This window comes from Hermetia illucens, chromosome 5 (genome assembly GCF_905115235.1).
Source record: "Hermetia illucens chromosome 5, iHerIll2.2.curated.20191125, whole genome shotgun sequence".
Lineage (NCBI taxonomy): Eukaryota > Metazoa > Arthropoda > Insecta > Diptera > Stratiomyidae > Hermetia > Hermetia illucens.
In genome coordinates this window covers 97875816-97898224 of record NC_051853.1, presented here as the reverse complement: position 1 = coordinate 97898224, position 22409 = coordinate 97875816, and the positions used below count along the sequence as shown (strand labels likewise).

Here is a 22409-nt window from a genome sequence, read left to right as displayed (position 1 = left end):
GAAACAAAACCTTATTAGAATCGAGTCGATGTCTGCCTGTCCGTCTATCTGCTTGTCTGTCTGTCTATCACACCCGATTTATTTGGAAATGGCTAGACCGATTGCTAGACACCCCTATAAAAGTGCTCTAACACTGATCCAATATGCTGCGCCAACGATTATTATTATTAACATAGAAGACAGTAGTTCAGTAACAACAATTCAGTAACATAGAAGTAGTAGTTCCATGGAAATTATAGCAGTTCGAACTTACTAATATCAGGAGAATTTACCACAAGTTGTGCAAAAAAATGAGTCCTTTTAAGGATTTTTTTAAAGACTTCCAAACTTTTTTGAACGATCATTATATTATTTCTTTCTTGAAAAATGTTTTTCATTTAAAAAAAGGATTTTTGGTTTTATTTTTATTTTTTTGTTGAGGACGCTGGAAGTCCTGAGTCTGCATTCACCTGACGACGGACTCGAAAGCAACTTACTTCCTCTCTTGTAATCCACGGATCCCTTTTTAAGGTTTTATGTAAAACAAAACCTTATTAAAAGCGGTTTACTGTCTGTCTGTCCATCACACGCATTTTTTTCGGAGATTGTAGCAACAATTGACACCAATTTATGTGGAAAGGTGGGACCTGTGAACGCTCACGTATACAGTGAGTTACATCCTTTTACGTCCCCATACATGCAAAAGGGGGTGTACATTTTTTTTTCACCAAATATAGTTATGTGGGGTATCAAATGGAAGGTTTCGGTTAGTACTTTCGGAAGCTAGTCTTAGTTTTGACAATTGTTTGAAAGGTAGGGAGTTCGGGGGTCGAAAATGTTACAATTTTCAGTAATTGGCTGCGGAGCCCCCCTTAAGCTCATCTTAGCACCACGAAATTCCAGCAATGTAGGCTAAAATATAGAGCTTGCTCTTACCAAGTTTGGTGGAAATCGCACTATTACTAACAAAGTATAATAGGTCAAATTTGTCATTTCTTTGGAAATTCAATATTTTGAATGTCGATATCACCCGAAATTGGATATTCTCACATAATATATGCGTATATTGTGTGTTACATACTAATGGGACAAATTCACACTCAAATGCCTTTATAAAAGAAATATACAAAACCTTTCATACCTGAAGCGTCCAGCTTCCGGTTTCCTGACTTGTTTTAAGTTTAACACCTAAATATTTAAAAAGTTGACTGACGGTTTCGTCCACGGCTTAAAGACTTTGGTGTTACCCTCCAAAAAAAGGGGTTCCGTGGACCACAAGAGAGGAAGTAAGTTGTTTTTGTCTGCCATCAAGTGGATTCGGACTCAGGACTCCCAGCATCCTAAACAAAAAATTCACTTCAGAAGTGGAGCGGTTACCACCTGTCGCCATTTTCGGTCACGCTGCTCCCTGGGCAGAGGTAAGGCAGTGTCTGAAGCATTGCCTCTGCTCTGTACGAAAGCGTCAGACAAACTTTTTTAGTGTTATGTTTTGGGTCTTACATAAGAATATTTGAGTGCACATTTGTCCCATTTGCCCCTAGCTCGTAATGCTTATGTGTTTAGTACGTCAGACTATTCACTGTACTGTGATATTGATCTTCAAAACCTTATGTTAGAGCCAATTTGCACAAAAGACATAACTTTGACCGATTTTCTTTTCACGTCACCCTGCTCCCAGGGCAGAAGTGAGGCAGCGTCTGATGAGTTGCCTCTGCCCTGGACGAAACCGTCAGTCAACTTTTTGCCGATTTCCTTTTGTTAGTATTAGTAGCCAAACTACAATTATCCTCTTCGTTACAGCATACATAACTGCTACATTCGATGATTCTAGACTGAATTTAAGAGGGGTTTCCAATTTCTAAAAAATATTACCATATTGTATGATATTATTAGCTTTATTTAAACAGATATCGAAATGGAGAGCACTCCGAGGCTTGGTGGTAGCTAGTATTTTTTGTCAGATTTCTTAGCTCGGTAGTTTATAAGAATGGGCCTGTGAAATTCAGCGTTCACTCTCCCCCTTCGCAACTAATGTCAAAACTAATATTAGTTTTGGAAAATACTAGTCGATATCTTTCATTTGATACCCACAGGACTATATTTGGTGAGAAATAAAAACAAAATTGGGGTCGCCTCTCCCTAAAACTCAACGTATTCACTATATGCGTGGGAAGAATTTCATATCAGTAGGAGTAGTCACTTCTGGGAAAATACATATGGCAGACAGTCAAGTAGACAGGCAGACGGACGGACAGACGGCAAGCCAACTTTAACAGGGTTTTAATTCATACTAAACTTTAAAAATTGCATTGTAAATGAAGGCAAAAACGTGCATGTTCCCCGAGTCTTCCGCCGGTAAAAGTCTAACTGACATGAGTGAAGGTGTCCTGGATAGAGGTGCATATGTATGTATCTTTGTACTTTAATCAACATTTTTCTTTATTATCACCTTTAAAATTAATTTAAATTTGCCGACTTTTTTTCGAATAGCAGTACCATAAATCATAGTCGCCACAAAAATGGTGAAGCCCCGTAATTTTTTTTCCAAATTTACTCCAGTTTATATAATTTTAATACCCAATGAATGAATATTGCTAATAATTTGCTGCTATTTTTAGCCAAATTATCTCATAATACATCAGCAACACAATTGTTTGTATTGCGGTGGATCTTGGATTGGCAACGTTCGATTTAACGATAATCGGAAATGGAGCTTATGTCTTGTTTGCCGGGAAAATTGCAAAGTAATGCATCGTTTACATTAGATTGAGAGCGTTCTCCAAATATCCCGAATGTATCTTCTCTCTGCCATTGTCAATATTTTTCTTTGGCCCTTATTTTTTGGTCCTAGCATCTTTACACCGATTGAGGTTAGTACAAAAATCTTCTAGAATTAACACGCTTTCGCTCAAGTCTCATTTAATTTAATTTCAGGGTCGTCCACGAGTGCACATCACACAGCTCAGTTTTGATTTCGATAAAAAATTAGCAAACGGAACTACATGGCTCACCGATGATAGAACTATCAATGTCGTATTCGATTTAAAGAAGGAGCTGAAAACAATGAAGTCAAGAGTTAAAATGGACCTGATTCACAGGCAACGCACTTTCTATGCGCTTTATTCAACCCGAGATTATTGCGACCAGATATCAATCACGAATAAGATTTGGGCCGTCTTCCGGGAGTCGTTCCTTCAAACTACAAACTTTCCCTCTTCATGCCCTATTCCCAAAAGCACATACTATGTTCGTAATTTGTCCTTCCCGGAGCAGTATTTGCCTAGCTATATTCCAGCTTTAAACTTTGTTGTGGAAACAACATTCCTACATGGAATGTACTTCAATCAAGAAGAAGTGTTGTTGAAACACGTTACTCGGGGAAAGTTGATTCCGTAAAAATGTTATGGGAAACTTAAATTAAATATCTTTTCCTGAAAATAATGCACTTCTCTCTTCTGCCTACAAATGACATAAGTGATCGAATCTTAAATTTTTTGGTGATATGTTGGAATATACCTTGGTGTATATATTGTTAATTGTTGCATTATGGTTTCAACCACCACCATTTCAATCAGATTTTTAAAGCCATGAACAATATTAACTTTCATCTAAGCTTGGATACCAAAATGTTATTATTATATATCTATGTATGCCTGTGCACTCCCGAATGTATTTGAGCCAGTTTGTAAAGCAAATAGGGTGTAGTGCCTATTTGTTTTTCTGGTAGTTGTTGTTCGCACATCCCTTGTGATGTAGAAACTACGAGTACCTACGATAGTAAATTTTACTTCATAATTGTCGGGAACTTTTGTGTAATTGATAAATTGTAGTTGAATAAAGTAATTTAAAGCAAACATAAAGAGATAAGACGCTAATAAATTACCAAAGGAATAATGCCAAGTTGCACAAGAAGTCATTCAAGAACCTATAATGCGACCGAGAGAATAACTGATCATGAGACCTTCAAAAGGGGTTGTATAAATTTGCAATGAAATGTATATTAACATGTAATTGTGCGGTTAACTAATACAGGTCACCATTCATTTTGTAAACATGGCTGGTAACGAACATAACTGAACTTTTCAAATTCAAATTTCAATTCAAATTATTTATTATCAAAGTAACTTACAATCTAAACATTACTCCTCCCTTGAAACGTGGCTTATCTATCTCAACAATGTATAAACCAGTCGGGAAACTGGAAGCTGAACACTTCAGGTATGAAAGGTTTTCTTTATTTCTCGTAATGTTTATGAATTTAGTTTATCAAACTATTCAGTTTAGCCTTATACACCTCGATGCTCATCCTGCCGAGACAAAGAGGGAAATTCGATTTCCGACTGAATGGGCATGTTGGAGCGATGGGTTGAGTACTTTAATGAGCTACTGAGCAACCAGAACATCGGCGAATTGGAGGTCCCGCCAACTGAAGACGACGGACGAACACTGCCACCTCCAAGTTTAGGAGAAACAGTCCGTGCAATTCATCGGTTAAAAAATCATAAGTCGCCAGGAGCCGATAGAATTACAGCCGAATTGGTTAAATATGGAGGCGACCAGTTACACCAAGTGGTTCATCAACTTGTGCTCAAGGTATGGGACAGCGAACCAATGCCTGACGATTGGCAACGAGGCATTATCTGTCTCATACAGAAAAAGAGAGATATCACACAGTGCAGCAATTATAGAGGTATCACGTTGTTGAGTACCATCTATAAAATATTCTCCACTATCTTGCTAGGCCGGATAGCCTCATACGCCCAGAACATCATTGGCCCATACCAAAGAGGCTTCACTCCAGGCAAATCAGCAACAGATCAGATTTTCTCTCTGCCGCAAGCAATGGAAAAACTGTTGGAATATGGACAAAAGTTGCACCATCTGTTCATCGACTTTAAAGCCGCCTATGATAGCGTAGCCAGGGTAAAACTGTACACGGCCATGAGAGAATTCGGTACCCCGACGAAATTAATAAGACTAACTGACCAATGTGCGAGGCCAGATAAAAGCAGCAGGATCACTCTCAAGACCATTCGACATCAACAACGGTCTACCATAAGGAGATGCCTATCATGCGTCCTCCTTAACCTGGTCCTGGAGAAAGTGATCCGTGATGCTGAGGTAAATGCAAGAGCTACGATCCTCTTTAAGTCCACCCAACTACTGGCCTATGCTGACGATATCGACTTCATGGGAAGAACCACCCGAGATGTACAAACTGCCTTCATCCAGATCGAGCAGGCGGCGATTAGTGCGAGATCTTGGGCTGCACATCAATGAAGGCACGAAAAAGTATATGGTGGCAACGTCAGCACCGAAGACGAATCAACCAACAACATCAAACCTCACTGGTCAAACAGGAAGAATAAGGATAGGAGAATACAACTTTGAAACCGTTGACAATTTCTCGTATCTAGGGTCGAAAATCACAATCGATAACAGCTACGATGATGAAATCCGCGCACGGTTGTTGTCAGCCAACAGACCCTATTTCAGCTCAAAGCTCTTACTGTACAAGACAATGGTTTTGTCAGTCTTCATATATTCCTCGGAAACTTGAGTTCTTAGCAAGAAGAATTGCGAACTCTTGGCCGCGTCGGAGAGAAAAATCCTCAGAAGAATTTTTGGCTCCCTACATGAGGATGGACGATTCCGTAGCCTACATAACGACGACATCTATGAGCGATACCATGACCGTCCGGTTGTGGATAAAATCCGGTTCAATAGGTTTCAGTGGGCGGGTCACTTAATCCGTATGGATGAGAACGATCCCACCCGGAAAGTCTATAAGAGCAATATCTATGGTATAAAAAGAAGACGAGGCAGACCCTGCCTAAAATGGAGCGATGGCGTAGGCCTGACCTACGCCAGACAGCTTTTAGGGATATCGAATTGGGGAACCTCGGTGCAAAACCGGGATGTCTGGAGTTCCTTATTAGGGCAGGCCTAGACCGGATACCGGTTGTTGCTTGATGATTCACTTTTGTGCGATATTGATATTGAAAATCTTACAATGCAAGAAATTGCACCAAAGTGGCAAATTTGACTGTATACGTTATAGTGCGATTCCCACCAAATTTAGTAGTATCACGCATATTAGTATAGCCTATATTACTACAAAAGTTTCTAGGATAAAACTTGGGGGTACCCAGTCTTTTTCTAGGGAATATACTTATAATAAATATGGTAATAGTTGTCACAATCTCGGCAGATGCCTGATTTTACATAATACTAGCACGAAGTGCCAAGCATTCAAGCTCGGATGATCCTACCTACTTAATTATAAAGGGGCGTTGGTGGTAGTGGCCGGTGGTAGGTCAATGGAAGAATCCATTGAGAACTTCTCGCAATATCGAGCACGTATGCAGAATGGTATCTCTCTCTAGAAAAGGTCGAAGTAGAGGAGGCGATAAAGCGTGAATGTCCAGAGGTAACCACTGCCCCGGGTAGGCATCACCTCTGTAAATGCTCGAGGCCAAAAGCTCGCCGTGGTGGAAGTCCCCGAGCAATATGTGAGGAAACTCCTTAGTAGCGGGAGAATCAAAATCGGATGGGTAGAATGCAGGGTGCGAATGCGGATAATCCCCACCAAGTGCTACATTTGTCTGGACTATGGATAAACGTCAGCAGCTTGCAAAGGACCGGAAAGGAGGACAGCATGCCAGAGGGGCGGCTGAGTGGGTCATCAAGTGAAGACATGCAATGAAAGTGGGAATTGTGTTTTCTGCAGGGATCCTGGCGCGTCTGGTGAGAGCGTCGCACACACTGCGGGCTCGGGACGGTGTCAAATCTTCAGAGCGGAATTGGAGAGGGCTAGGGCGCGAACGGCATGATCCGCATTTTACAAATTAACATGCACGGGAGTGCAACCGCTCACCAGTTGCTAGCACAGTTCGCTGCGGAAATAATTGCTGATCTAGTGCTGATTAGCGAGCAATACCGAAACAAGGACCCGGTCTCATGGCTTGACTTATCGTTTACCTGGCGCAGAACGAGACGATGGTGGATTTTCGGCGCCGGCTTGATGCTCTGGAAGACGCAGTTTCGAGCACGGACGGACGAATCCTGGTAGGAGGTGATTTTAATGCCAGGGCTCTTGAATGACGCATGCTTCAGTCAGACTCCAGAGAGAAATGGATTCTGCAAATGGCGGCGAGAACCGGGCTCGTAGTTTTAAACACCGGATCCACGCCAACGTTTCGGCACCCAGGCTTTGAAGGAAGCATTCCTGACTTCACTTTTGCGTCGGAATCTCTGGCATCATCGGTGGACGGGTGGCGAGGCCTAGAAGACTTCTCGGCAAGTGGTCACCAGTACATCGCGTTCGAATTGGTTCACACTACTTGCCGGCGAGCACCAAGGCAACGCTCGCCCTGCGTGTGGAATGTCGCGATGGTGAACATCAGGAATTTCGTCGAAGCTCTTGGAGCAGGCAGGGTCGCGCTGGAGGGTCGTCGTAAATTCAGTGATGAACCTGATAACGGCGGTGGTGAGGCTTTCATGCCCCGGAGGGGCTCCAGGCACGACAAGCCTTCCATGTACTGGTGGACGGCAGAGATTGCCTACCTACGGAGGGAGTGTCATAGCCTCCACCGTTTGGCACAACGTTTGCACGCCAATGAGGAGGCATGTGCCATAAAGGCACAATATAGATCTGCAAAGAGGAGACTCCGCAGGGCTATAAATAAAAGCAAATCTCGCGGCTGGCAGAAACTTGCTAACGAGGTGAATGAGAACCCGTGGGGACTTGGCTATAAGCTTGTCACCAGGAAAATCGGGCCTCTCCGGAGGCCCTGCACACTAAGTACCGACCAGATAGACTGCATTGTGTGGGCATTGTTCCCCAGATACCCAGTACGGGTTGATGTAAATAGCGCGGAAAGCGTCGAGGATTGCCCCCTTTTCACAATGAGAGAGCTCGAAGAAGCGATTCTCACAATGAAAAATAAGAAGGCGCCAGGCCCTGATGGCATCCTAGCGGAAGTTTACAAACTGGTGTTCCGCCAACGGCCAGAATTGCTGCTTGAAGCGTTCAATGCTTGCTTGAAGGAGGGCATTTTTCCTCGTCGCTGGAAAGTGGGCAGACTTGCATTGATCAGTAAGGGTAAAGGAGACCCGGAGCTCCCATCTGCATACCGACCGCTGTGAATGCTTGACACGGCCAGAAAAGTGCTTGAGAGGAGTAGACTGGCTGAAGCGATCCGCGCTGCCGGTTCATCGAGCTAAGGCACACAGCCGTCGATCTAGACGAATAGTGCACCTCATAACGCTTGATGTCAGAAATGCCTTCAATTCCGTAAGATGGACAGATATGCTAGGCACACTAAAAACTCATTTCTCGTGCCAAGCTATCTCTTGCGGATATTGAGGGATTATCTGAAAGACTAATTCCTGCTCTGGAACGCTTCTTATAATAGATGGTCGGTTATGCAGATGACGTTATGGCACTTGTTGCCGGACGCACTGTTGAACAGGCGCAAAACATATTGATACGGCGAGTAAGCGGATGGATAACTGCTCACGATTTCAGCCTTGCTCTGGAAAAAACCGAAGTAGTCATCTTCACCAGAAGGAGAATTCCGACCTTGCGTCCCATATCGATCGGCGAGTTGACTATTGAGTCAAAACCAGCGGTTAAATACCTAATGAAGGCTCCCAAAGCCGGGAGAGCGGGAGGGCTAGCCCGAAGTAATGTGTCAAACGGTTCCACGCTAGTTCTCTGATGACAGAGAGGTGCTTAGTTGGTAGTCCGCCAACGTACTGTTGCGGGAGTCCAACACTCTGTGCGTAACCGCATTCACCTACCCTACTCCCACAAAAAAACAATATCTCTCCATGGTTTGACTGTGAGAGTGCCAGGATATCAAAGGAAGCCATGAGGAATTTAGCTACAATACCTATAGTTGACAATATTATGGGAACTACAACCACCCGCTCGATATGCCAAATTTCTTTGATTCCCCAAGCCAGTGGCCAATATTTCATCTTCTTCTCCACGTATTTCCGTTCTATGTTGCAAAACATCAATAATATACGCGAAGCGACCCGTCTTGTTACCTAACAGTCGGCATTGCCTTCGACTTTCATTCATCGATCCGCTCTTGGTACGAATTCAACCCACTCAGAGGATTGAAAAATCGATCCTTCAAGTTAAGTATCAACCCACAGTCTGCCTTACAAACAGCAGCATGTAAGGGACTCGTTATGAGTTTGAAGATGGTTAGTAAGCAAGTAATCGATCTTGTGTCAGCGGGGTCCTGCACCATGTCTTTCTTAGGCATAATGTAGGTAATCCCTGCAGTGAAGAAGGGTGGAAATTCCTGCGACAGACTAATGACCGGATTTATGCTGTGTGCCAACCGACCATATATATTGGTGAACTTTTTGTTCTGCACCCGATCCAGACCTGGGCCCCTCCAGTTCTTCAGCCATTCAGACGGAAGCCTTCCATCCCTCCTTCTTTCAAAATCGGGCTTGGAATCGGCTAACAGGCTAACAGGTATCGGGATAATGAGTACTTTGAGACGTAAATACCATGTGCGTGGACCACCATATTTCTTTTCAGATATTTAGGTTGGATAGTTTCTGAGAACGGGTTCTTGAAGTAACTGACTCTTTTCGGACCCCCGCACTCCTCTTTGCCAATGTCAAAACTAATATCAGTGTCAAAAAGTAATAATCAAAACCTCTCGTTTGATACCCCTCATGACCATTATTATTCTGTTAAGGGAAAGTCGCACCGCGTCCTTAAAAACTATTGTGTCCCCACATTACTATACTCGGTGAAAAAAAATGTATTCATTTCTTTTGCATGTATGGTGTGGGCACCCCCATTCAATTCGAAGTGACTATATCACTCACTGCATGCGAAGGGTTCAATGGTCCACCTTTCTATCAAATTTCGTATCAATAGGAGTAACTATTTCTGAGAGAATAGGTATGACAGACAGACCGACAGTAAACGGATTTTAATAGTTTTGTTTTACGCAAAAGCTTAAAAACGGATCACTATTACCATTGTTTCGCTTTCCCAACCTTCTCTGTGGTTACTTTACATGGCGTGTTTACTTTACACATTGGTCTTAACCAGAGTTGTAGAGAGCAAATCCGGATCCTGGAGTGAAAAATAAGCAAAAATACCGTGCCCGGGGTGAAGATTATACAGTTTGGGGATGTATATTATGCGGTCCCAATATTTCCCTTTTCCTATTCCAGGCCCCGAGAAGACTTCGGTGAACCCCACTCCTTCCCATTCCCGTCTAGTCAGGCATTCACAAATCTTTCAATAAAAAGAAACATATTCTTTTTTAAGGTTTTGTGTGAAACAAAACCTTAGAATCGATTCGATGTCTGTCTGTCCGTCTGTCTGTCTGTCTGTCTGTCTGTCTGTCCGTCTGTCTGTCTGTCTGTCTGTCACACCCAATTTATTCGGAAACGGCTGAACCGATTGTCACGAAAATTGGTAAGGGTATGCGATCTGCCGTTCCCTTTACATGCAGTAACTGGCGCCATTTTGTATTAAGTTTAAAGGGGGCTCCCCATACAGGTGAAAGGAGGCTGCAAATTTTTTTTTCACAGAATGTAGCCATGTGGGGTATCAAATGAAAGGTATCAATTAGTACTTTTCGAAACTGGTTCAATATTTGATATTGGGTGAAACATAGGGGAGTGAGGGTTCAAAATGTGACCCCCAAAAAGTGTAACAGGTCTCGTTCTCAGAACCTATCCAACCGAAAAATCCGAAAAAAATCACAGTAGTGCATCTCTATGAAATCTAGGCCTCAAAATATATCCGGTTCCGATATCTGCACAAATAAAGTTAATAATAGTACATTTCCATATTTTAGAAATTTACCCCTTATGTTCATCCCAGAAGTACAAAATTTAGCATAGGTATAATGAAGAACATGGTGCATAATTTAGTCAAGTTTGAAGAAAATCCGACTATTATTAACAAAGTTATAGGGTGTGAAACTTTACAATTTTTGTGAATTTCGTGCACTCTACAACCTGCATGACGTCATCATCACATGTCAATTCGTCAATACAATTAGGATTATTTTGTTTTAGGATTATTTTGTTTTAGTTTTTAGTCATTTGTATATGAATATCAATCACTCCAACCAGACATGTGTGTATGTAGGTATATAGTATATGCGTGCTAATGAACTTTGCGGGTAGTGCCTAATTCAGATAGATATAAGAAGTAAATCGGAAAGATGGGTACGATCAATTGATATACGTGCATATATGTGTACAGTATTCGGAAATAGGCAGTTTGTTTGTTTAGGCTGAGCGTAATATCTACGGCTGTAATATGGACGTATGTCTCGTAGTTTGGAAAAATATGGAGGAGTATGTTGGATTTGTAACTATATACGGATAGAAAAATGTGCATTGAAATTTTTTAGATAAGATGAACACAAAACCTTTATACCCGAAGCGCGAGCTTCCGGTATTCCGACTTGTTTTAAGTTAAGGCTTAATTATTATACTTACTTAATTTAATTTATCCTGTCTTAAGCTAACAATAAATACTTGAATCTATAAGGCTTACATGATTTTTTGCGCTTTACCAGGGAAGGAGTATTGAAGAGGGAAAGGATGGCGGTTTTTAGTTTGGTGCTCACATTTTGACAAGGCCTTAAGAATGTGGCCTTATAAGTGGATTGTGATGATTCTCTGTTCTTTCGAAGAATCTTTGTTTCTGGTTTAGAGCGAACCTTTGAAGAGGCTTTATGCTTGCTCGCCGATATTCTCGTCTCAAGGCTTTCCACCTCCAGAGCTAAACTAATGGTGTTGCGGCTGTATGTTGTTGTGGATGGCGCTTCCAGTTCATTGGGTGTGTTGAACGTGGATGGTGGGCTTAAGTTTTCTAGTTGTATGACAAGCCGGTACAATGTCAAGAGATGCTGCGCTGTTCTTCTTCGTAGTTTTGGTAGAGCAAGTGATCCATGTAGGAGCTCCGTAATATAAAATGAGCTTTATAAGGACTTTCTACAGAGTCAGCTCAATTTTAGTGTTTTGCCCTACCCTTTTATGAAAAATAGAGCTGATTCTACTTACTGAACCGCGTGTTGTGCTGAGAGCGAACTCAAGGTTGGGATTAAATCATGAAGTAGCATTCCCAAGTATTTAATTTTTTCGGAAACTGCTCACGACTGTGTTAAGAGCTTTAAGCATTTAGCTTTTCTGTGGATAGATCTAGATCCCATGTACCAAGACTTCCTCCGAAGAGTGATGATTTGTGTTTTACCCTCATCAATTTTATACCCCAAGTCTGGTAGTATATTCAGAGATCTGACAAATCATTCTCAATTGCATTAGCTGCCTTACCAATTCGAAGGCTAGACGAAAAGATAAGCGTATCGTCGTCAAACTGTAACAGTTCTGCACCGCTCTCGTTATGTTATATGTGGATGTTATGTTATATGTTGGTCCTGAAATGGGTCCCCGGGATAATCCCGATGTGACCGGTAGGAGATCGAATCATTCAGTTCCTACGCTGACATAAAAGTGTCAATCTTCGAAGAAACTTATTACAAGTCTTATTATCGAGATAGGAAATTCGAGATTTATCAATTTGAATATGAGTCCGTTTACCCAGACGGAGTCAAGAGCCTTTTCAAGATCTAACGGACACACTACTATAGGTTTGTTGTTACCTTTGAATTTACTGATTACTGTGTCGTAAAGGTAGCTTAGGGCGTGTTAAGTTCCCTGCTTTGTCCGGAACTCAAACTGGTGGTTCAGAATAATGCTTTTCGAATCGCAATGTCGGACTAACACAACATGTCCATGCTTTCTCGAGAAGCTTGCCCAGCATAAGAAGGGCCTGAAGTTTTGTCGCTCGTGAGAGCTGCCTTCTTTTTTTAATAGTAACTATCTTCGCTACTTTCCAGGTGCTAGTAAAACAACCATTATTGATGCAGTTGTTGAAGACTGCAAGAAGAAGCTTCGTTGATGCCCTAGGGAGGTTTCTAACGATAACATTAGCTGTGCCATCTAGCCGGGTTGATTTTTTACCGTTAAAGTTTCTTGTAATAGCTGCGAGTTGGCTGAAACTCAAAAAGATGATTAGGTCCGTTAGTTTACAGGATGGGTTTGTAGCGGAGAAAGTAGAACTTTGTTGAGTTCTCGCGAAGGTAGTCTTTGATTGTCGAATCTACAATCAAAGTGACTGCCGGATTGTCTCTAGGTGGAGACGAGCTCAATTGGATTTGAAAAGACTCCGCAAACAGTTACTCGTGTCACTGCAGATGGTTTCAATATTCTTGGTAAGAACGAAGTTTTTGGCCCTGTTTTTACCCATCAACCTGATTATATCTTCAAACAAGTTTGATACGGGCTTCAGATCTGTTCGCTTGCGGGCGAATTGCCTGTTATGAAATTGAAATTGCCCGATTAGTGTATTTAGACTGTTAATCCAGCAAATTATTACCTTATATTCGGTATTAATTTCATTGCCATATTTATGGCAATTGCCCTTAAGACTTTGGCGCTAAATCTGTCTGACTTTCAGATGTTTCATGATTTCGTACGGCAGTTTGTTATACTGAACCTAATCTACTTTGCCGCAGAGTTGATAGCATCTGTAGCCAAAGTTATGGCCACGTCGATTTATTTGTCCGTGTAGTTTTCCGTTTTCAAGTTCAGCTTTGGTGCTAAGTCTGGCCTGAATTTATCCCAGTTAGTATGAGCGAAGGATCTAATTGTTTTTGGCACTCGTCTTTGCAGCTGTAAGGAGAAGGAAAGTTTAAGCTCAACTACAGTAGTCGGATCTATCTATCTGGTAAAGCTTCGCACGTTAACACTTGAAATGTAAGTCTGACTTCTGCAGACAGCAGGAAAATGTCAATTATGGATTAACTTCTAGTTCTTGTGGTTGTGTCGGGCAAGACCATCCCAAGCTGGTTTAATGGTTCTTGGTTGGGAATCCATTTTTCAAAGGTTCCCATTTCCATGTTTTACCAAATTATCCTAAGGGGTATGCTGCGAGTTAAAGTCCCCAGAGATAGTTGTATTTGAACTGAAGATGGTTCAAGATATATATCTTGACCCAGTTGCTTAAATGAAGATTCACACTTTACATGGACGGTTGCTATTAGAACACGTCTATTGTGGTTAGATTTTGCTAATACTGCTGCCATGGAACAGGTTCGCAGGTTTCCGATTGCAACTTCTTTAAATGCATAGCCTTTTTGACTAACAGGACGGTACCACAGTTGTAGTTGTATTGAGGGGTATATCTGTTTCGATGGAGTGTGCTTTTCTTCTTGTTTAGGTTGATAATGTCACAGGAACTGTTGGGAGCTCCTGTGGGGTCGTTATAAGTTTGAAATTGGGTACATAGATTGCTACTCATAAGAAAAAAATCAATCTATGAGTGTCAATCTATCCTCCCGCGCTATTTCAAGGTTTGATCTTGGGGACGAGTTGTTTGATTGTGTCCAGGCTTTGTGTAAGGCTCACTACCTTAAGAAGATAAGGAAGTACCTCTTCGTTGCTCACGTTCCTATTACCGACCAATTTTCTTCATCAGGAGATGGGCATTCCTCCCGCCATTGCCGAACAAATCTCGCTTGGAATTTCTTCCAACTTGTTTAAAAGTTAAGGTTCAATCTCCTCGTCTATTAAACATAATCTCCCTTAGAGTAGCACTATGGTTTGTACCGTACGGGGTATTCTGCCGTCTTCCCTGAGGATTCCCTAAAATTGAAGTTTAAGCTCGCATCAGCAATGCACAAATCCAGATACTATTTTGCCCAAACAGTTTAAATTTATACTGTTTCTAGTATTTCTCTCTCCAAGATTTGAGGAATACCCCTTTGGTATGAAGTATGCGTAGCATCCAATTCGTCGAATATGATACAGTACTTATGTAGCTTCGTCAGTTTGCGCATTGCAAACAAGGAATTGAACTCTTCTTTGAACTTGGCTCGAATGCATTGCATTGCATAGACATAGACAGACACAGAAGAATTTTAAACACTCAAATGCTTGCCTAACGACTTGTCGGAAATAATAGTGGTGACTTACAAGAATCCACTGCCCCTGTCTTTTGTCTACCGTTCATCACGAAATCAAAACCTTTGAATACAGAATGTCTTGAGGGGGTTTGTGAAATCAAGGGGGAGCGGGAGCGAAAATGATTTGACGCTTGAGTCAACCAACAAATTTGCGGTAGGAGTATCGACTTATATAGAGAATTTCCTATTGAGAAGACATAGAAAATCATCACCCACTCGGCAACTAACGGGCTAAGCAGTGTCAGACACTGTCACAAGGAATTTCACGACGTATCTGGTGTGAGGTATTTTGGAGGTTTCATAAAGGTTCTGTTTGGAGGATGTTCTGAGGAAAATCGTGGACAGTAGAACATGTCATGTTGCGGGTCGCCAAATGTGCAACCACATTGAAGGGAAAAGGGAGAATTATCCAAACTGAATCGATACAGATACTTCCTGTAACTACCATGCCCTGACAGAATTGAGTCAAGTGGTAGTTAATCTCGCCTTCTGAATGCACTCCTTAATATGGGGAATCAGAGTGTGAGTCCAGTGATTCTTCTGTGAGTCGTTTTGGCGTTGCCACCACTTTCCAGCGACTTTCGCCTTGCAGTGGGGGAGATTCTTTCAACTTTTCTCGTACAGACATCATACCTCACTTGTGAGAATGTCCACCGAGATCATTTCCGCTATAGCGCAAGTTGCCTCGCCTAAGATCGTTGTGAAGGCGCTGCACACTTTATAGCGTGACTAAGCGGTAAATCATGTTTACCCTCCTCTGATTGCTCTCACAACCTAATGCTTCCTCCAAGCCCAGTGTAGAGCAATCCACTCCGGCCACAAGTAATCTGCGGTTGTATCATCCATGCTAGTATTTGCCACTTTCTCACAGGCATAGTTCCGTTGAAGATGGTCTTCGCGTCAATCTTCATCCCGAGTATTTGATAACCGAATTTCAAGTGATGTTGTGGCTACCAACGCGAATACTTATCGTATTTTTTTCTACTGTTCGTAATCAAAGCCTCCTCCATCTTTTGCTCTGGCACTGCTTTTACGGCACTGATGGTTTTGCTAGCATACACTTCCACATCTTCAGGTTGTTTCGCGATGACACCCATTTTTAGATCATTTACGAAACCGATTATCGTGACCTCCTTTGGTACGGAAAGGACAAGGACCCCATTGTACATAATATTCCATAGGAGACGACCCAATACTGAGCCCTGTGGTAATCCTGTGACTTCTGTTGTGGCGGTGTATTGCTTAGGTCTATATCGTACTACAGTGTCCGTCCAAGAGGTATCTTTTGAGGTGCTGGGTGAAATAATTACGGACATTCGTTTTAACAAATAGCAAGTTTAAGAGCTCCATTGGGAACAGAATCCAAACCTGATGCTCTATTATCACCGATTCTCCGGAAACTTTCCACAAGTTACTCCTCAGTTATCGCAGGTATGGTGAAGATGTCCAAGGCATCTTTATAGTTTTCGAGCTCGCCTTTATGCAGAGGGAGGAGCGCCGACACTATATCCAGAAGCAAACGCAAGCAGGTTAGTGTGATATTCTCGTCTCATTTTTTTCATAACAACGCTGTACGCTGCTCAACAGGGGTTTTGGTTTGCTTCCGCGCAAAGTTCCTTAAAACATTTGCCTTTCGTAGAACGTGCTTAATCATACCTTGAAGGTTCGCGTATACTTCCCGTTTCTCTACTGGTCTACATCTAGACCGTTGCCATATCCTTTTTACTAGCAAGCAGCCCGTAACTCCGTTTCCTTATTTTATCAATATCTATAGTATGCCCGCCTATTGGTAAGGATACACCGTGTCGGTAAGGCAGAATTGTATGCTCTGTTTATATCGGCAGGCAGTCCAAATGATGAGATCTAGAGGAAAATTACCTGGTGCCTGCCTCACTGACAAACCAGGCCATTCTTCTCGCCAAGGTGGTATTCACATATGTCAATTTGATTATTGGGCCCAAGCCTGCCCTACGGGAAATGGATACAATTCCACCATTCGTAAGCAGCAAGTCGAGCTCCACAACAGCCGTGAGCAAAATACGGCTCCTTGTATTAGTAATTCTACTGCCCCAATCTACAGCGCGCATATTTAAATCACCCGCTAAAATTTTCGGGACTTCTTTCATCCGAGACGAGCATTTTCTCGAATTGTGCATCGTTGACTTGGTGGAGCATAGCAACTATATTTGCAGATGTCAGCTATTTTAGCTTTGACGAATCCAAGGCTCTCCTAAATACTAGGTATCTGCTGCTGGCTACGACGTGCCGGCAGTTGACACCCTTTTTCACTTACAAAGCATACATTCGAGATTTGTACTCTTTGAATGTATAGCCTTCTCTTCCACAGTTTCTGCACCTTTTTAGGCCTATCACAATCACCGACGCATATCGCCACTATGTGATTAAAATTAAACTGATTAAAATTAAACTGATAGTTGCAGTTTGCGTGTCTCGATCCGCCTTCTTGAGTACCCTGCCTGCAATCTCAGTGGTCCGAACTGGTTTTCTAGGGTCTTGCGGATATCCTCCTTCATTGTAAATTTGTCAATATCTTTAGATTGTGCAACTGTCTCCTGGTTATTAACTCGTAGTTGATCCTCCTTACCTCCACCTTGCCGAGGACATTTGCAGTCGTCCTGCCCGAAGAGTTCTTCAGTTCCAGCACCAAGTCTCCCTTTCGGGTGCATCTGATTCAATTGACGCTATCTCCAAGGTCCTTCAGTTCCGGATCAGATTTAACCTTCTTGAGAATGTCGACGTATCCGATCACATTTTTTAGAGGTCAATTCAGACCATAATCTTCTTTTTCGCACTTCCTTCTGGGGGCTTTGCCTGTCTTGTTGTTTGTCTGTTTATTAAAACTGGTGTAATTTTTATTGCTTTCCTTTCCCTTTTTCAGTGAAAGGCAAGGAGGAGCCTCCCTTCCTCTCTCTCTACTCCGTTTTTTTTCGCGTTTACCGCCCGTCGGGTTTTGGCGTGTGTTGCCTGAGTAACATCGCATATTTTTCGTCCTTGGCACTATTATACGGAACCCTAATGACTCTGAACATATTTTGATGGTATAATAATAATAATAATTTTCCCCCTAATAAAGAACGGGTGGAGAACGACCAGTGCAGAATGTGTGGTTCGGCGTTAGAGACGTTGGACCATCTCATTTCTGGCTGTACTGTTATGGCACCGGTGTAATACATCACCAGGCATAATGCTGTATGTAAGGTTATCCATCAAAACCTTACATATAAGCATGGGCTGATCACGGGGACATGTCCGGTGTACCGATATGAGAAGCAAGCAGTACTTGATAATTCTGCTTACAGCATGTATTGCGACCGGCAAGTTCTGACTGATCGCCACACTCTACACAACAAGCCTGACGTACTGTTAGTTGACAAGACGGGTCGCTCCGCGTGTATTATTGATGTTGCTATCCCCCATAATAGCAACATTGAACGGAAATACGTGGAGAAGAAGGTGAACTATGAGCCATTGGCTCGGGAAATCAAAGAAATTTGGCGTCTCGAGCGGGTGGTTGTAGTTCCCATAATATTGTCAGCTACAGGTATTGTACCTAAATCCCTCACGGCTTCCCTTGATGTCCTGGGACTTTCGCACAGTCTGGTTCAAACCATGCAGAAGTACACCATTCTGCATACGTGCTCGATGTTGCGGGGAGTACTCGACGGATTCTCCCACTGACCCACTGATTTCACAGCTGAGTCGACTGGTATCCGACGTCAAATCACGATACAAATCCCACTGTCAACAGTGAGATTTGAACCGCGACCTTCCGTACGACAACCTTGATGGTATAGTGGACATTATATTTGTTCATATTTTCCCTCCAAGCAAGGCGAACGTTGATACGCCCGTATTTAGGAACTGTTCCTCTATTTGAATGACCATCTATATACTCCCATATTTATTAGTTTTTTGGGAGCTTCCCTGACTTTCAGCATTCACCGACATTAGCATCTGGGGGATCGTCGAGCCTCTCCTAAGTGGGTCGAGCGCTAGTTCCAGCGACACCTCCCGACCAGGTATAGTCACCCCACTGTGAGCTGATGAATGCCAGTCTGTGTCTCTCCTAGGAGTGTCTTTGCAATGGGTGTTCTTGGAAGTGATGTACTCCTTTCAAATGCGCGTTTCTTCGGACGGCTTGTAGTATCAAATGCAACGGTGGTCAGAAAATCCACCACTGAGGTACTGTAGGCGAAGGATACCGCCGGCACTGGTGTTCCTTGCTCTTCTACCATAAATCTCCTCTCTTGCTACGTAATGGTTTCTTGTTCTTGGTGTAATTCTCATAGCCATTTTTTTCGTTCGTGGGGGTTTTTGTTTTGTATTAAAGCCCACATATGCAGCAAGTGATATCGTTCTACGTTGAGTTTAAGGGGGATGGGGGATCCCCATATATGCAAAAGGGGATATAATATTTCTTCTGCCGAATATAATCATGTGGGGTCTCAAATGAAAGGTTTCGGTTGGTACTTTACGAAGCCGATATATGTTTTAACATTAATTTTGAATAGGAGGGAGTGCGGGGGATGTAAAATTGACAGGGTCATTCTCAGGAACTACTCAATCGAAAAAATGAAAACAAGTCGGGAAACCGAATGCTCGGGGCTTCAGGTATGAAAGGCTTTGTATGCTTCTTTGGTGAGTATATTTGAGTGCAGAACTATTTCATTTGTACGTAGCCCGTTATGAATACGCATTTAGCATGTCAGTCTACTCACTTTAGTGTATCAATAATATTTAGTTGCAGTAAATTTACACGGTAAAGTCAATTTTAAGCTACTATACTTTGTTAGTAATAGTATGATTTTGATCCAGCTTGGGGACAACATGCCTCATATTAGTTTCTTTATTACTACCAATTTTTATAACTCTAAGATAAAACAATTTCGTCAAAAATATAGTAATATACTATTATTAACTTAACTTGAGCAGATATCGATATCGAGAGTATTTTGAGGACCGACCACTGTGCAGAGGGAGCTTCATGATTTTTTTCAGAGTTTTCGGTTAGGTTGTTTGTGAGAATGGGTCCGTTAAATAAATCATCACTTTCAACCCCTCCCACTCCTCGTCTTTTCAAAAATGATAAAACTAGGACTGGCATCGAAAAGTACTAATCTAGACCTTTCATTTGATACGCAAGTGACTATATTCGATGAAAAAAATTTACACCCCTCTTTTGCATGTATGGGGACCCTCGCCTTAATGGCAACGTAGAAAGAAGTCGCTCACTGCAAGTCTGGGCGTTCACAGTTCCCACCTTCCCACCAAATTTCGTGTCAATCGGTATTGCCGTTTCTGAGAAAAGTGCGTGTGACAAGCAGACGGTTGCCTAACACTGTCAAAGGAGAGGACGGCAAATAGAGCAACACAAATATCCCCAGCAACGCTGATCCACAGGAAAGATCTAGCCGAAACCCGCCTTCGGAAGATTGTTCCACAGCCAAGACATGAAACACAAAAGCGTGTCAGGGTTGATGATTTAACCATACACCAACAGGTACATAAGAAACCAAGTCGGGAAACCTTAAGTTGGACGCTTCAGGTATGAAAGGTTTTGAGTATTTATTTTATAACGACGTTTGAGGGTGCAATTGTCCCATTAGTACGTAGCACGTCATATATGCGTATATTATGTGAGAATCGCCACATTCAGTTTTTAATTTGCAAAGAAGCGGCAATTTTAGCTTATTATAACTTTGTTAGTAATAGTGCGATTTTCACCATACTTGGTATTATCATGCTCTATATTATACCCTACAATGTTGCTGTTTCGTGCTGATAGAATGAAGTTTAGGGGGGTTTGCACCCAATTGCTAAAAATTATAGTAATATACTATTATTAACTTTACTTGAACAGATATTGATATGGTTGTATTTCGGACCACCATATAGTGGCAACCTCCTGATTTTTTCTGATTTTTCGGTTGAGTAGTTTCTCAGAATGGGTCCCTTAAAGAAATGATCATTTTCAGCCCTCCTCACTCCCCACTTTTCCAATAAGTGTCAAAATTAAGACCGGCTTCAGGTGCTAACCGAAACCTTTCATTTCATACTCCACTAGACTATATGACTTTTGCATGTAAATTCGAGGTAAAAGAATGTAAGTCACTGTATGCGTGAGCGTCCACAGTTTCCAACTTTCCACCAAATTTGGTGTCAATCGCTATAACCGTCTCCGAAAAAAATGCGTGCGACGGACAGACAGACAGTAAACTGTTTTTTTGTTTTACACAAAACCTTAAAAGAAGAAGGATCCCCCGCCAAAATATCAGACAATGCTAGAGTAAAAGGAGCCAACAGCCAAAGGGATCCAAGTCCAAGTTGGACTTTGGTTAAATCAAGGAAGGAGCGGGGTGAATCAGAAACAATGATTACGAAACGAAACCGTCAAGAAGTGCCGGTAATAACACGAATTAGGCGAACATATAAAGGAGGATTGCTGTTCGAACTATTGAAGGAAAAGAAGGATCACGCTGACCTAAAAAGGAATATAGAGGTTTCACTCGGTGAACAAGCAACCGTCCGCGTAAGTCGACCAATGGTTACCATAGAATGTAAAGATCTTGACGGGGTACGAATTTTGTGCAGCAATTGAAACTGGAAGACATGCAGGAAACGGACATCAAGAGCCTAAGGAGAGCGTACGATGGAAGGCAGACAGCGATCCTAACTATGTCCAGAGTATTGCAACATGCTAGATAGACTGGCGAGAGACACCAAAGATCGCAAACCCAAAATTATTACTGGCGACTTCAACGCTTGGGCAATGGAATGAGGAAGCCAGAAAACAAATAAAAGGAGAAGAATCCTACTCGCGGTTTCCTCCTGCCTAAACGTTACCCTGGCTAACATCGGCAGCTTAAACACCTTTAGCCGTGGAGAGCTAGGCTCCGTTGAATATTTTACTTTTGTAAGTGATTCGCTGGCCAAGCATCTATACGAGCATATTAGCGAAGAATACACGCATAGCCACCAACAGGGCATATACATGTATTACTATTGAAAAGGGACCCAGAACAATAAGTCCTCCCCTGAAGAAAGCAGAAACAGGTTGGTCATCAAGAGCACTTGATGAGAATACATTTCTGGAGATATTGCAGTAGAACACAGAGTTTATTGGAACGGCCATAGAAAAAGCATCGCTGTCCCAACAGATATACTGAGCATGTGACGCTTCCATGCCAAGACGTGCACACTCTCGGAAGCGCAACCCTATCTATTAGCGGAACGCTGAAATAGCGAAATGTCATATGAAATGCTTGAAGGCCAGAAGGTGGAGTCAACGCCGAAGAAACATGCTAGAATATGGACAACGGGACCTCAAATATAAACAGGCACAAAAAAGTAAAAATTACTGCTTCAAGCGACTCTGCAACT

At 42.3% G+C, this 22409-nt stretch overlaps 2 protein-coding genes across 2 annotated transcripts in view; one reads left to right on the top strand and one right to left on the bottom strand.

Annotated features, from left to right (window-relative positions):
• LOC119656686 overlaps nucleotides 1-22409 on the bottom strand; it is a 167549-nt gene that overhangs the window by 98891 nt on the left and 46249 nt on the right. The window lies entirely within an intron of this gene.
• Nucleotides 2681-3811, top strand: LOC119656692. The gene is made up of 2 exons (XM_038063178.1): nucleotides 2681-2849; nucleotides 2914-3811. The coding sequence occupies exons 1-2, from the start codon at nucleotides 2772-2774 to the stop codon at nucleotides 3373-3375; spliced, it is 540 nt and encodes a 179-aa protein (XP_037919106.1). The 5' UTR covers nucleotides 2681-2771; the 3' UTR covers nucleotides 3376-3811.